Source organism: Hyaena hyaena, unplaced genomic scaffold (genome assembly GCF_003009895.1).
Source record: "Hyaena hyaena isolate Hyena2069 unplaced genomic scaffold, ASM300989v1 scaffold_348, whole genome shotgun sequence".
NCBI classification, from domain to species: domain Eukaryota; kingdom Metazoa; phylum Chordata; class Mammalia; order Carnivora; family Hyaenidae; genus Hyaena; species Hyaena hyaena.
In genome coordinates, this window is record NW_024080981.1 from 455,634 (window position 1) to 472,402 (window position 16,769).

General features: G+C 42.3%; 1 protein-coding gene across 1 annotated transcript in view; it reads right to left on the minus strand.

The window, feature by feature from the left end:
• Positions 1-851: 851 nt before the first annotated feature.
• Positions 852-16,769, minus strand: part of PASD1 (PAS domain containing repressor 1) — a 73,765-nt gene continuing 57,847 nt past the window's right edge. The window contains exons 10-16 of the mRNA XM_039249887.1: positions 11,683-11,809; positions 9,050-9,417; positions 6,176-6,358; positions 5,645-5,842; positions 4,988-5,274; positions 3,294-3,555; positions 852-1,519 (exon numbers count right to left, since the gene is read on the minus strand). Of these exons, the coding sequence (XP_039105818.1) occupies positions 1,409-1,519; positions 3,294-3,555; positions 4,988-5,274; positions 5,645-5,842; positions 6,176-6,358; positions 9,050-9,417; positions 11,683-11,809 (1,536 nt within the window). The 3' untranslated portion in view covers positions 852-1,408. The remainder of the gene's footprint in view (positions 1,520-3,293; positions 3,556-4,987; positions 5,275-5,644; positions 5,843-6,175; positions 6,359-9,049; positions 9,418-11,682; positions 11,810-16,769) is intronic.

Genomic DNA, 16,769 nt, shown 5'->3' on the forward strand with positions numbered 1-16,769 from the left:
AGCAAACTCTCTGTGTCTCTTCTTACAATGACATTACTCTCATTATGGCGGTCCCACTCTGAACCTAAGTACCTCCCAAGGGCACCATCTTCAAATACTATCACTTTGGGGGGGGGGAGTGTTGGGGCTTAATATATGAATTTGAGAGGGATGCATTCAGTCCATATCACTCTGGTAGAGATTAGGTTTCCTATGGGTGGGAGGCCTCATGTGCCACCTTTAACTTGTCACTGAAGACTGAGGATTTCCTTTGCCTTATTCCAGCAATGACTCACTATCTTAAGATGGATATTAAAGGCTCGGGATGACTTCTGATAAAGTTATCCAAGTGCCCCCTCCATTCTCATCTCCTCATCTTTTGTGCAGACAGCTAGGAACATGCACTCCTTGGTGTTTGGCGAGAGAACAAATCACTTTTCCTCCAAGGTGTCATCCCTGGAAAAAAATTACAGGCAAGAGAGAAGCAAGAGAAGGAAGACGTATGCAAAACATCCAGGCTCACCCTTGAGGTGAAACAGAGCATGGGCTACATGGAATGGGTAACCTCTATGCCCACTGTTTTGGGCCTGATGGACCTGTGGATGCCCTTGGTATCAATGAAAGAGCCAGCAGCTTCAACTACACAGAGGGCCTGGGAACACAGCCACACAGGAGGGTGGGAGCCATCAGCCTATGCAAATGTGGCAGGCAGCAGAGATATACATTTCCAACTCTGGAAAATGAGCCTCTTACCAGGGTTCTGGTATCAGTCAATTAAGTCAGTACCATGTCTAGGTTTCAAAAGTCAGTCATAAGTTCACAGAGAGTTGCAACAAAAGACAGTTTTTATTAAGCATTGGAACTGTGATTATTTCATTACAAAGCACCTGTGTTAATCTGACTGTAGCTTCCCACAGTTGGAATGCTGTTGCGGTTTCCCAAACATGACCGTAGGGGAAATTCAAGGCTTGGTCATCAAGGCCAAGGCTTTGGCTTGTGGCTTAAGACAGACCAGCTTCTTACTAGATTGCAAACCATGCTGGAAAATGTTTCTTGGCAGAAAAAAAGGTATTCTAACTCGCAGATTCTGCAACCTGCCTGCCTATGGTGGAATAGGTGTGTGCAAGGTCAAGCAGAGTAGGTGGGGAAAGTGGTCTCCTGCTATGGCCTGGCTGCTGTCACATATTAGCACACTAAGGATCATAGGCTGCCACTGCAACACAATTTCCAAGAAACAGGGTGTGCTCAACAATCCCAAACAGAACTTGTCAAGAAAATAAAGAAAGTACCCTCCCCATTCCCCAACCCCCACTCCAGGGGACTCTGTAAGCCTTGGAGTTCCCCTGGTAATGCAGACCTAATTGGTCTGTCTGTCCCTCTTCTCTCAAGGTTCAATATGAAAGTCTTGCTGGTGTTCATCCAAACTGGACTATTCTGCAGACATGAAATAGTTGATTTGGCCTGGTGTTAATTCATCAGAGTCCTGGGAAGCCTCTGAGTCTGGAAACCTCTGGATTCCTACCTCAGTAGCTGGCACCTGCTAAGAAAAAGGGGGACAAAGTGAGTAGCTCCCTTTAGTTCAAGTCAGCAAGCTGCTGAGAAATATCTCTTTGGAACACAAGTCTACAAGGCACTGGTAGAAGGTGCAGTTGGGGAAAACAGGGCTCCTCTCCATTTTCTTGTTTTAACAGCATCTTGTCTGAAAGACCAGCAGAAGTAGCACTGGGCTCTCCCAAAGTTGTATTAATGCCTAAGGCTACCGAGTTCTGTGTCTGGCCCTCCCTAGCCCAGCTTCTCTGCCAATTTTGGCTAGCTGACAGCTTGGAAGGTCTCTTCCTGCCCCTACCCTTGGACCTTGCTATTAGTCTGCTCAGACTAAGTAACTTCCATACTGAGCCTCATTGGCAGCTACTTGGCCCACTTGAACAATGTGATGGGAAAGGTAACAGTAACCCACTCTAAGTTGTATAGTGGGGAGCAGGGATGGACACAAAAGTAGTATTACGAACAGTCGGCTGGAGGAGTCTTTTCTGTTTGAGAAGGAAGGATCCCTGGGGCTGGGTACTGAGGATGATGTAAGATTTCAACAAGTACAACCCAAGGGGTGGAAGAGAATACAGAAGATTAGAAGGAGCAGGGCTGGGCTATGGAAAGAAAGACGGATATGCTTGAGGACTTGGGGAGAGGAAGTGCACAGAGGACAGTGGAAATGAGTCAAGGCAGGGTGTGGGGAGCCCCTGAAGTCTTATGGACAAGGAAACTCCCACATGGTCCTTCCCTTGGCTGTTCCACTACATTCTCCCAACAACCTTCCAGGGGTCCTCCTTTCTCCACTTCCTTGGGATATCTGTCCAACTTTGTCTCAGCTCTGCTTCTAAGGACCCATCCAGACGATGGTGCCTCAAAAGCAGACATGATGAAGGGTTTAACCAGTGTCTGGTTTGGTAACTGAACTACAGGGTCCGCTGAGCATCTGGTCTCATTGCGTGGGAAGTCCCTCTCATGAATCAACTTTTCTGAGGACTGACGATCCAGTTGCTCAAGGTGTGTATGTGAAGATAATCACATCTTTAGCGATTTAAAATATCCAAACTCCCTCATTCTGCCTTAGCTTAATGTTTTTTTCTTCTTGTTCTTGGTAGTTTTAAAAATCAGAGGTTAGGCTCCATCAAGGTTTCTAAAGCCACAATCAAAACACCGTTATAAGTGCTCTTAGTCATATTGAGAATTTATGGTCCCAAGGGGCTTGCTGGGAGTGTATCTGGGAGCAAAATCCAATATGTGACTGACATCTGGACCAGCTGCTAACACTGCCCTGGAAACATGACCATTACAGATGGTCCCCAAAGTGGGGTCTATCCTGCCAAATATGGAGCACCCTGTGGATGAATACCAAGCACATTCCATAGGACTCTTGCTTATTTTCAGTAGAAGGAAACACACTCACACTAGGCCCTGGACTTTGTAGTAGAACTAAATACCCACAAGTTCAGAAAGGGGTCTGGTCTCTGGCAATGAGCTCAGCATATGGCATGGCTCACTCTTCCCAGGTAGCATATGTTTAAGAAGTTTCCATGTGAGATTGCATTTAAAATCCATGTGGACAGCTCACTTTTTCATGGAACCCTGAAGAGAATCTTTTTACTCAGCAGTGCCTGTCACCACCGTATGAGTAACCACCCTCAAATTTACTGAGCCTGAATTTCACACAGATAGCGTACTCTTGTTGTGTGTTCCTTGTGGGGAAAAGACCCAGCCTCCATACAGAACCCCCTGACCTGGGCTGGGGAGGGGAGGAGAAAGGAATGGTATACCTGGGCCCAGGTGGCTTGGTCCTGGAGGGAGGCCCGCTCACTGGAAGGACAAGTATTCTCTTGGAAGTAAAGATCATACTGTGGGTCCGATGGCTGTTGCCAAAGTTGGATGTAATCCTTCGAGGTCTCCGAAGTGACTAAGTTTGAGTCAGAATTTATGGAAGACTCAGAACAGCTGGTAGAAGAACCTGTCTCAGAGCTTGGAGTATACACCAGTAACAGCGAATTCATGGGGGACCCCTGCTGGTCCTTAGGAAGAAAACTGAAAGAAACATGTTACAGTGACATGGATCAGGGAATAATGATGACCCAGGAGTCATTGCTTTGCTCATCAGTACGTGCTTACAGCACATTTTGTTTCGGTGACTAAATCAGGATTCCATACTCTCACTTTGCCCAAATAAGATTCCATTTGCCACGGTAAAGTGAAGGTAAAGATTGAGATGAATTAGTCTTATTTTATTTGTATTACTTGGACAGTCCTGGCTCTGCCACGTGCCTTATGCAAGTCACTTTACCCACCCAAAGTCAGTGCCTTGCCCTTTGTCACAGGCCAGTTCCTCATTGCAAGTCCAGTGCTCTCTCTACAATGCTATATCTGGGGCTCTTGGGATAAATAGGGAATCTGTACTTTCCACAACCTCCTCAAGTGGATTCTGATGCCCAGGCCAATGGGAAACATGGCACTAACCCACCTGCCCCACATATCAGGGTCACTGATCCTACAGGAAGGCCCAGAAGGAAATCTGGAGATCTCTGGGAGGCCCACTCAGAGAACTGGCATTCATTTAAAAATATTTATTGGGGACCAAGCTTGTGCAACATACAACCCCTTTGTTGCTGAGCAGAGCCTTCTCTTTCTGGCATTTGGGATCACAGACTTTATCACTGAACAGCAAATGTGTTCATGTCCTCACACTGCCTCCCAGGGCTTAGTCCTTCTGTGATCTTAGCTCTTTGGAATCCATTGGCAATCTAGCAACTGTTTCACATCCACTTCTCTAAATTGTCAATCCATGGAGACCCCTTCCTCTGATCTGTTGTGAACACCAGATCCTAGTGAAGTGGGAGAAGAAAACTGTGATACCAGAAGTTATTCCGATATAAGCACTCAAGACTTCCCTATAGATACCCTGTGCCATGAGTCTAGGCTTGGGTGGATGAAGTCAAGCGATTTCAAGATTTGCATGCTAATTCCTTAGCTTGGGGGCTTCCTTATCTAAGCCTTCTATTTTCATGGAGACTTCTCTGTTCCATCAATGCATGCTTGACCACACACTATGCATGCAGAGGCAGGAGGCCAGTGGCCATAGAGCAAGATGGGTGGGAGCATACTCCTTTTTAAGATTTTTTTAATGTTTTATTTATTTTTGAGAGGAGAGAGAGAGAGACAGTGTGAGCAGGGAAAGGTCAGAGAGAGGGGGAGATACAGAATCTGAAGCAGATTCCAAGCTGTGAGCTGTCAGCACAGAGCCTGACGTGTGGCTCAAGCTCATGGACCATGAGATCATGACCTGAGCCGAAGTTGGACAGTTAACCGACTGAGTCACCCAGGTACCCCGGGAGCACACTGCTTTTGATGAGGGGGATTTTGGTGTCCTGTGGACAAATCACTCCTGGTTTCAAGCATAGTCTCCAGCCATGAGGGGAAAGCAGGGATCTTGGCCATTATTACCATTCCATACATTTCTTACCTCTGACTGTTATCTTCATGGTCCCCAAGGTTTTCATCTTGATAGCCATCAGAGGGCTGCTGTCCAGCTACTAACTGGACAGGAACAACAGTGGGCTGGTTCTGCATAAATGTAATAGGGTCATCACAGAGGGGCATAGCCATGTCAGCCTGGTTTGGCAGGCTTGTTTTCAGTGTCTGGTTTCCCACAGTGGCATTATGCTGCTGTGACTGCTCCTGAAGTATCTGCTGCTGCATGTGCTGTTCCTGTATCTCTTGCAACTGCTGCTGCAGGTATTGTTCCTGCCCCTGCATGTGTTGCATCAAAAAGAAAGAGATAAAAGTGCCTCAGTGTCTGCAAGGGCCTCCCAGTAATCGAACGCCCCCACCCCATTCTCCTGAAGCAGAAGATGACAGTGGCTCTGCATCTCTGGGCTTGGTCTGGGTGACTATCTTGTTTGGGCACTAGTTGCAGTCATACTGTTGGCTAAATAAGCTGCAATTCAGAATATATGTACATGTGTGTCTAGGTCTAGTTAGTCAAGATTATTTTTATCTCAGGTAAATGAATTGCAGTCAACTGAGTAGCCACTACACCCTCAGGAGAACCAGGTGAGCCCCAATTTTCATGAAAATCAAATCTCTTTTTAGCTATATAGTTAAAACAGCCTTTTCCTACCTGGTTGGAGACATTGCAAGGCTCCTCAAGCTCCTCAGGGAATTTGAAATAGTGGTATAAACATGAACCACAGGAAAGGCTGGTCTCCTTGAAATCTGGAAGGAGTCCTTCCATTTTGTCAGTGCGTGGTTTCTTGGGCATTGGCTCCAAAGACTGAGGCTCAGGACAGTCAATGTGGTATGACATGGTTGGCTGAATCTGTAAGGACACAGTATCACAAAGGTCTTATTCAGGGGTCACACCTTTCCTCAGAGCATGGAGTGAGAGTGCCTTCAGACAGGCCCACAGAAGCCATGGTTGTGTATGAGCCTTGTCTGCCACTGCTAGAGCCCAGCTGGGCCCGTCTCAGCCACTACAGCCAAGAGACAAAGAGAAAATCCAGATGTCACTGCTGAGTACCACTCCAAATGTCCCATGCCATACTGGAGCAGCTGCTGTCACTACTAGCAGGCCCTTCAAACTCCTTAAAACTATCAAGGTCCCTTTCTCTTCTCCTTTTGGCCTCTTACTTACATGAAACTGGCCTCTGACCTGAAAGCTGGAATCCTGCATTCTCCGAAACTGCTCTGTCATCATTTCAAGTGTGTCTTGCAGGTTTTTGATGCCATCCTGCAGCATCCGAGTCTTGTCTTCCAGCTGCTCCCTAAACGTCTTCATCAGCTCCAGCTCGCGTTTGTTGATGTACAGTGCAATTGATGGTGGTTGTTGTAATAGCTGTGGGGAGGAATTGCTTGTGGTTCACAGATAGGGACACAAGGTTCTCCAAATCCTAAAATACTGCTTTATTTCCAAGTTTTCAAAGACTGAGAATGTGAACAATGTCACTCCACTCCCAATTTCATTCATTACTAGAAAGTCTGAAGAAATGGTTAGAAAATCCAGGAATTCTAGATCAGAAAGGGATCATGGTAATCATTTAGTCAAATTCAGTTATAGTAGAGATAACAGGTGCCTGAAAAGACCAGAGGCAAGACACATAGAAATGAAGGGACATATTTGAGAGAATTTAATAAAGTGGACATGGCTTCTCAACTAGCTAGCTAAGGGGGCAGAAAAGAGGTGGGGTTCTTGGGGAAAAAAAAGCTATCTGTAAAAGGTATTGTTTGCTGATCTGGGCTGGATATTGTGTGTATAAATAAGAGAGCCACAGTCTCAATATTAATTATGAGGAGAAGGTACATATACATGTGACTACTAGAAAACAAAAACAAAAGTCCATTTTATCATACTGTGGCCTTCAACCCCTTTATGGCTAATGGAAGAATACAGCTGAATTATTAAAGAGAGAGAGGAAAAAACATTCAAGTTGTTTTTCTCACTTGGAATAATAAATTATATATGTATTTTTAAGCCATCAAAAATTGTCTAATTGTCCTTCTTTTGTTGTATAGTATATAGATCTTCATATAAGAAAGCAGGCATTTGATAAACAAAATAAAATAAAATAAAATAAAATAAAATAAAATAAAATAAAGTGAAATAAAATAAAAATTCTAAACTCAGGACTGGAGCGACAAACCTCACAGGTTATCACATCCACACTCCCATTCTGCAAGCAAGAATCTTTCCCCTGCTGTCTCTGGTAGATGAGCTATCAAGCCTGTCTCAAACCTTTCTGTTGAAGGGGAGGAAACTAACCACCTGGGGAGGTAACCTAACTCATCTGAAAAAGGCTTTCTTTCTTTTTTTTAATAGTTTATTGTCAAGTTGGTTTCCATATAACACCCAGTGCTCATCCCCACAAGTGCCCTCCTCCATGCCCATGAGAGACTCTTGAAAGCTGAGAACAAACTGAGGACTGATGGGGGTGGGGGAGAGGGGAAGAGGGACGATGGGCATGAGAAAGCTTTCTTTTTTTTTTTTTTTTTAATTTCTAGGAGAGAGAGAGAGAGAGACAGCGCGAGCAGGGGAGGGTCAGAGAGAGAGGGAGATACAGACTCTGAAATAGGCTCCAGGCTCTGAACTGACAGTCAGCACAGAGCCCGATGCGGGGCTCGAACCCGTGAACCGCGAGATCATGACCTAAGCGAAAGTCGGACGCTTAACCGACTAAGCCACCCAGGCGCCCCGAGAAAGGCTTTCTTGAGAGGAGTGGAAAGCTGCCCGTCCTGAGCTGCTGGCTCTCCATCCTAGTTTGATCCACTGGAGACTCGTCTTCCACTTCAGGAACATGATGGCTATGCAGCTACTTGGATCAGGCTGTCCTGTCCCTTCCCAGTCTCCCTTCTCCAATGCTTTCCACTGTGACTACTTTCCACTACTGACAATATGAAATTTTTCAGCCTTCCTCCATCCTGGTCTTAATCTTCTGGATACATCCCTGTCTGGCAATCCATGGCACCCCAAAATAAGCCAAATATGCTACCACATGCAGAGCTGCACTATGCACACTCATTGCTGGTTATTTTGACTATTTTTTTAAAAAGTTATATTGAAAAAAATTTAGTTATAAATTCATTGAAAGCAGAAGAGAAACTTGTCAACAGTGAAAGGTGAACCATAGCTTTTTGGCATAATAAAGACATAAATAAGGACAAAATGGATTTCTACAGAAATTTTCTTTTAAATTGTTCAAAAATCTTTCCTATCAGTTCAAAAATCCCCACAAGACAAGCAGACCATTTCAAGATTGAGAAACTGATATGCAGGGATGTGCCAAGGTCATTGCACACTGTCTTCTATCCCTCAGTTCTTCTCATTAGAAGAAGGAGTGACTCATCTTAGGCTTCATAATTAATGCACACAATTCCATGTAACAAACCATAAACTCATTATCTTGCCTGCCAATCCTGATTTTAATAATCCTGTCTATTATAAAAGATGATTGTCCAAATCTGTGATTATGTACACAAATTTGAGGATAGAAGAGCAACAGAGTAGTTAATCCAGCTGTATTGATTTGGCCTCGGACCATACATCAGTGTTGACATTTGAAGGTTGGATACACCTAACATGCTGAAAGGCATGCTTCTAACCTAATAAAAATTCCATTGGAGAAGCCTAGTTTGTGGTGGAGAGGTGCTGCTCTAATGTCATCTTTCTTGGAGATGGTTAGCATCTCCTCACAGGTGATAAGGAACAGTGCTTAAAAATACTGTCTTTTCTTAGTGGATAAGCTTCCTATTTGGCCCAAACTTTCTCTCAAGCACAAAGTGTCTTTGCATATTTGACACTAAGAAAAGAACAGAGATTTGGTCTTACTTAGAGAATCTCCAACCTCCCTGTTTGCTAAAGTCCACCGGATTCTCAGCAGAATTGGAAAATTCAGTATGACAGAAATGGTGATACAGTTAAGAAAAAAATAAGATGCTTTCTGCAAAATGAACCTGAGCACAGAGTGGAGATTCAGGGCTTTGCAAGGTTAGTGGTCCAGACAAATATATGGAGCAAGACTCCCAGAGGTACCTCATCATTGATGCTAGCAGCCACACTGGAGGATGAGAGGGACTCCTCCTCCACCTGGTCAAGATGGTCCTCTTGCTCCACGTGGTCTAGCTGGTCCTCTTGATTCACCTGGTTCAGCTGGTCCTCCTGTTCCTCCTGCTCCTCCTGGTCCTCCTGATACTCTTCCTCCACTTCCTCCACCTGCTCCAACTCTTCCTCCTCCTCCACCTCCACTCGCTCCACCTCTTCTTCCTTGTCTGCTTGTTCCACTTCTTCCATCTCATCCATCTGGCTCATCTCTTCCACCTCATCCACCTGTTGAACCTCATACATATCATCCACCTGTTCCACCTCAGGTTCAAATTCAAAGCTCTGCAAAGATGATGTAGCTGAAGAAGAAAGCACAGTGTCATTCATGACCAGGAAAGCAGAAATATCAACATTATCAAAGATTTACATATTTCTCTTGATTTCCCTTTTAAAGTCATAAAAACAGGAGTGTCCAGTTTTATCCTATGTTAAGGATTAGATGTGCCAGGTACCAGGAGTAAGTCAGAGCATTACTTTAAAATCTGTTCGTATTTGAAAATAAAGAAAAAGGAAGGAGTGTCTGACTTTTACTCCACCCACCCAAGCATAAGTGGGTAGGTACCCAAACTACTCATGCTGAGTGTCTTTTCATTATAAAATTTGGGGGGGCTGTGCCTCTGAAAATTGGTACCTTCCAACTAAATGAAACGTAAATACCAAATGAAACGTAATAAAAAATAACTTCTAAAAAGATAGGTTCTCCAGAATGTGGGGATCTTAGGAATGCTTGAAGTACCAGTGGAGGTGTTGAGAAATGATTCTCCTCCAACAGCCCAAAAAGCAAAGTGGAGAATATTATTTGAACATTGCAAAATGGCAGTCATTTTGGAATATAGTTTGGCAGTTTCTTTCACACAAACTTTCCACAAGACCCAGCTGTCCCACTCCCAGGAATTTAACCAAGTCAATTAAACATTTTTATTCCCACACACACAAAAACCCACCTCTATGCAAATATTAATAGTAGTTTTATTTATAATCACTGAAAACATGGAAATAACCCAGATATCCTTCTGCAGATTAATGGATTTTTAAACAAATAACTGTGGTGCATGCATAAGATGCAGTACTACTACTACTACTACTAAGATGCAGCAAGGAAAAAGGAATGAACCATTGATTCATGAAACGTGGATGAACCTTATATGCATTTCGTTAACAAAGCCGGACCAAAAGGGTGAGACTCTATATGATTCCATCTACAGGACATTCAGGAAAAAGGAAAGCAGAGATGGAATACAGATCAATGGTTGCCAGAAGAGGAGGACAGAGTCGGAGTTCAAAGAGACAACACAAAGGAATTCAGGGATGACAGAACTGTTCTATTTGGTAATGTGAGAGCAGATACAGGACTCCTTGCCTTTGCCAAACTCATCCCAAAGAGTGTGTGCAAATTTAAAACTAAATTTGCTCTTACATGTTTTAGGAATCACAGTCATGGGTTCATGGCCTTCCCCCTACCTAAATCAATTTTGAAGGACTTTTTAAACTAAGTTTGAGATTGGTAGCAATAATGTCAACGTTGTTAATTAGACTATTTTAAAAATAGATGTATTAGTTCTATATGTGAAGGTGTTATATGTAAACCAACTGGACAATAAACTATATTTAAAAAGAAAAAAGATTCCCAAATACAAATACTCTATGCTAAGGTCAGCAAATGAGAGGGCATGACCTGTTTTATGCTTCCAGCACTGTTTCAAGTTTTGTACTTTTATACAATTATATTTATAAAATTTCTTTAATACCAAAACTTCCATAATAAATATTACTGTTTTTGAGAGACTATCTTTTTTGGCCTTTACTAAAAATTCTTCTTATAGTACAGTTTGTTAAAACAAGAAGTTTCTTTGAACTGCAATCTCTATGGCACAGTCTTCACTAAGATTAAAGAGGTAAGATGCTACTCCTCCAAGGACTGAGATCTAGCACCAATCTTTAGAAGATTAAATTTTAATGGGACAGAATAATACCATTCCCAAGCACTCAAACCATGGATGAGATATTCACTTTCACTGCTCTCAAATCATCATCTTTATCTATACCATGGAATACTACATGGCAATGAGAAACAATGAAATCTGGCCATGTGTAGCAACATGGATGGACCTTGAGGGTGTTATGCTGAGCGAAATAAGTCAGGCAGAGAAGGACAAATACCATATGTTTGCACGTATAGGAGGATTAGGAGGAACTTGACGGAGGACCAAGGGGGAGAAGAAGGGCGGAAATGGTGGGGGAAAGGGAGAGAGGCAAACCATGAGAGACTCTTGAATGCTGACAAAAACTGAGGACTGATGGATGTGGGGGGGAGGGGGGGATGGGCATGAAGGAGGGCACTTTGGGGATGAGCACTGAGTGTTATGTAGAAACTAATTTGACAATAAACTATTTGTAAAAAAAAAAAAAAAAAAAAAAAAACTTACAGAAGATGAAGGAAGTTCGCTCTTGTGGTTTCACACCATTATAAATAGAACACTTTCTTCCTTTGAAAAGCCATAACTACCTTGTGGGCCACTGTTTTTATTCTGATAATCCCTATCCAAATGTCCAAATGTACCTACCTGGTGATTCAGGTATGCTTTCCACAGAAAATGTGCTGGAGTCATAACATGTAGCAGACTCTATTTCACTTTCATGAACAGATTCTGGTGATCCATAACGTTCGACTGTTACAAGATCAACTTGATCCTGGGAATTTCCAAAAGAGAAGACATTTCAATTTGGAGACAGAGATATATAAACAACAGGAAACACAGGAAGAACACAAACCTGGATACATTTCACATCACAATTTCCAACATTGCTTATGTCGATTGAATACCTAAACAAAAACATCATTAAAGAAGTCCTTAAAAAATAATGCTGGAAGGTAATAACAAGCAGAGATTATGGGTGCTACATGCTATACATAGTCAAAACTGAGAAAATAAACACAGTATAGATGTGCTGAAAGCACAAACATAAGAAAAATGTGTGCCAATCAAAGGCCATGGCAAAAAATATATACATAGCTTTCAGAGGTGTTGGTAGGATGCTGATGTGGCTGTAGGAGAAGGGTACCACCACCAACAGGGCCATTTCTCCAGAGGTCCTGCACATGCAGCCTGCACTGAGTGTAAAGAAAGGTCAGTTGCAGACTGCTTAACGACTACTTCTAATCTGCATTTAAGCCATGGAGTAGGCTTAAGTGCAGATTAAAGTTGGAAGTATTATTAGTAAAAACATCTATACTCTGTGTGCCAGTAGCACAGAGATGGAAATGGCCCTGGCAAGCTTCTAGTGCAACCTTTCTATTTGATAGTGTCAAAGAGGAGAAGGTCATACAGCAAGTCAGTAGCAGAATGAGAAATAGAATCCAATAACTCTAAACCCAGCGCTCTTTTAAGCCATTTCCTGCTTTAAACTGCATACATTATATTCCAAATTTAGTGATCCACTTCCACTTCCTTAATAACTGAGTCCTTTTTGAACAGTCTGCAGCTCATTGCTCATATGAAATGTAAGTGCCTAGTTTAGTGGAATATTTTACATCTCTGCTGAAAATTTTATTGTTTGGGTTTCTTGTTTTGTTATTTGGTGGTGGTGGTGGTGGTTGTTTTTGGACTGGATTAAGACAGAGATCTATGCCAATTTTTCTACAAGGAACCTGCTTGTTGGGACACACTGACCCAGATCAAATGCCAGCATTTGAACTCCAGGAAATTGCACAACCTCCCTGTTCAAGTGCACTGTGTTTTGTACTCCTTAAAATAAGCAATATGTTGCTGGGGATGTGACAATCTTTTCATTATTTAGAAAGATATGCTGATGGGGTGGTAGTCACTGAGATGGGATATGACCTTTCTTTCCCTGTCCTCTTCTTTCTGCTTTTTATCACAGTCATATATCAATTTAATCACTAGCTCTCTGCTTCCTGGATGACTTTCAATAGAAATGTGCATACTTGGGTGTTGATTAATATGTCCATTTTTGTATGTTCATATGTTTTATTTAACCTATTAGCATAAATTACTAAGCTTAAATAAACTTAAAAGGACAGAATCATGTGCAGCAATGATAACTGGCCTGGAAAAAACAAAACAAAAAATTATTTTAAAAGCAAAAAGATACTAGTGAAGGGGAGCAGATTTGTCACCTGCAGGAAGCTGTGGCAACTGTAGGGCTCATTTGATTGTTTCCCATCTCTTAAGAGTCCCTGCAATAGAACTCCCCTATGACCCAGCAATAGCACTGCGAGGAATTTACCCAAGGGATATAGGAGTGCTGATGCATAGGAGCACATGTACCCCAATGTTCATAGCAGCACTCTCAACAATAGCCAAAACATGGAAAGAGCCTAAGTGTCCATCAACAGACGAATGGATCAAGATGCTATGGTTTGTCTATACAATGGAATACTACATGGCAATGAGAAAGAATGAAATCTGGCCATGTGTAGCAACATGGATGGACCTTGAGGGTGTTATGCTGAGTGAAATAAGTCAGGCACAGAGGGACAGATACCATATGTTTGCACATATAGGAGGATTAGGAGGAACTTAACGGAGGACCGTGGGGGAGAAGATGGGGGAAATAGTGGGGGAAAGGGAGAGAGGCAAACCATGAGAGACTCTTGAATGCTGAGAACAAACTGAGGACTGATGGGGGTGTGGGGAGAGAGGGGAGATGGGCATGGAGGAGGGCACTTGTGGGGATGAGCACTGGGTGTTGTATGGAAACCAACTTGACAATAAACTATTTGTAAACAAACAAACAAACCAAAAAAAAGTCCCTGTCCTTTGTTGCCTGATAGACATTATCACGAAAACTATTATTTCATACATTTTGTCATTTGGGGCAGGAAAGTTAAATCTGGTCCCAGGCACTATATCTTGATTAGAAGCAGAAGTTTTTTCAATTCCATGGAATACTATACAGTTATTGAAATAATTACAGTTAGAGAAAGATGAAACTGGGTGACAAATGAAAGCCAAAGCTGTGGAGTATCATTATCACTAAGTGAAAAATACATATGATGGCAGACTAAGACTAAGTGGGAATAAACAAAATTAAATAGCAATTGTGCCATGGTGGTGGGATTATGGGTTTCTTTTAAAAAATGTACCCTTAAATGTTATAATTACTTAGGTGTTATAAATTTTATACAGTGAGAATTTTTAAATCCAGCTTTACTCAAAACACACTAAGTTCCTCAAAACACAGTAAGTCAAAGGACTCTGGATTGTTCACACATTACACACTGCAGATCCTGGGTAAATATCTGTTGACTGACTGATGAGGTAAGGCTATCAACAATGTAGATGCCAGACTGATAGCCAGAGCTATATGGATGTCTTGGCCTCTTTTCCTAGCATAATTGCAATTAGTTTGTGTGTAAACAGAGCACTGTTTTGCTTAAATTAGCCTTTTTTCTATGTAATTTCCTCCATTTCATACTTTCTTGAACAGAATGTTAAGTTAAGCAGAGGTATTGTCTTCAGAAAGTTTTATCTACATACAAGTAGCTTGGTATCCTTCAAGATTCCTGAACAAGATTCTCTTTAACAAGAGAAAAATCAAACATGGATATCTCTTGTGTACATACATAGGAGACCTGGGTAAACTGAGTGACTCCCCAAGATGGCTGAAGCCATCACCTTAAATACCATCCCCAGCTAAAGACAAAAGAAGATGCTGGGACTGGGGGGAGTCAGTTATGGGAGGTGTGCAGGAAAAGCACAGTAATAAGGGTAAGACTCTTGTGCAGATCTAAATCATTGTCTTCTCCATTGAGGAGTTTCTAGTGATTTAGACTCTTTGTTCTGGTACAAGGAGGGAGACATCCTTACAAATAGAGATTTCCCTTACAAATAAATGTAAATATCTCTTACAAAAGGGTAACTTCTACTCAGTTTTCTGAACGTCTCCTGTGTTTGCACTTTCTTAAAAATATTCAGCCTAAAATAATCCTTATGCTAGAGACATATTTTGGAATGATAAATTCTGCTCCCCTACAATGAGCAATAGTTGGAAAAGGCAGTCCAAAATCAGCACTTGCTATTTAAAATATGTGCTTACAGTATCTCCCATGTTTCAGAAGAGCTTAAATAGTAGAAAGACTTGCTGTCTGCACAGTTCCAGAAACACACATATCCTTTCAGACAAAATCACATGCAGGCCTGAAAACCAAAGTGAGAGTCCACCCATCCAGCCTATCTATACTGCTCTTGGAATCCCTTTAGTGTACATTTTAAGAATGCTATAATGGAGGACCATGGGGGAGAATAAGGGAGGAAATAGTGGGGGAGAGGGAGAGAGGCAAACCATGAGAGACTCTTGAATGCTGAGAACAAACTGAGGACTGATGGGTGTGGGGGGAAGGGGGGTGATGGGCATGGAGGAGGGCACTTGTGGGGATGAGCACTGGGTGTTATATGGAAACCAACTTGACAATAAACTATTAAGAAAAATAACACAGTGCTATAACATACAATATTCTTTTGTGCATCTAATATTTATGAGTACCTACTACATGTGATAAGCCTTGTTCAAGATATTTGGGGACATGCTGATGAACAAGACAGTCTTGCTTTCACAGAAGCTTCACTCTATTGCAGGAATACAAAAAAATACACTGATAAATGAGGTTCCTTTGAACTTCGTTACAACCAGATGAGATAGCCTAGCAGATGACCACTCCTCTTTTAATGATAGGAAGATGGAGACTTCCCATGGGAAAATAACTTTCCCCAGGTCACAGAATTAGTAAATGGCAAAATCAATCAGGAATTGACTCTTATCTTCTGAAGCCTAGACCATTTTTCTCTCTGCAGCACAACCACCACTGCAGTGATCTAGCCAAGCAGCTGTGCCATGGGCACCCATGGAGTGGCAAGTAAGGTGGAACACCATTCACAGAGAAGGCTTTCTGGTAGGTTTTCTCTGTTCTATGCCTTTTTCTTGTAGTTTGACCTCATCTGCCGGACTACAGTTTCAGATCACTGAGAGCAGGTCCAGGTTTCATATTTCTATTAATGTTAATTCCTAAGATTCCCTCTAGTAACATCTGGTGAATGGATCAATGAATGACACATTCAGTGGCTTAGGAAGCAGATGGGGACAATCTAGGCTAATTAGGGGCTGGATACAGCCCATGATGGGATGATGCAGTCTCATGAGCCTACTCACATAATTTTCAAATGTATTCCCAAGTCAAAAAGATCTTGAGCAATGGCATAGAGCTTAGCTTATTTTTTTAAAAGGTACTACAGGGACCATCCTAAGTGCTAGGTGTCAAGGGCAGGCTGCCCCAAGATGGGCCACTTTGGCATGAAGACTATTTTGAGTTAAAAGTAATCAAAATCCAGCAAATTCAAGAAAAACTCTACCTGTAACCTCGACAATTGCCTAAAAAATTTAGATAGAAGCCCTGCTCCAGGAAGAGGGCTATCACCATAGATAACTACAGTATACCATGAACTAGGGATGGGATATAGGGAAGAGCCTAACAATACTTGTTTGATTAAAGTCCTCTCTGTGTCCCATTGTTTCTGAGTGGCCCAGCCAACATTTGTTTACCAAATATTTACTCTTTTTCATTCTTCCTAAGGATTGCATTCCTTCCCTTTAAAGTCCCAGACTCCTACCCCCTTTTCCTTAGTTCAGGATG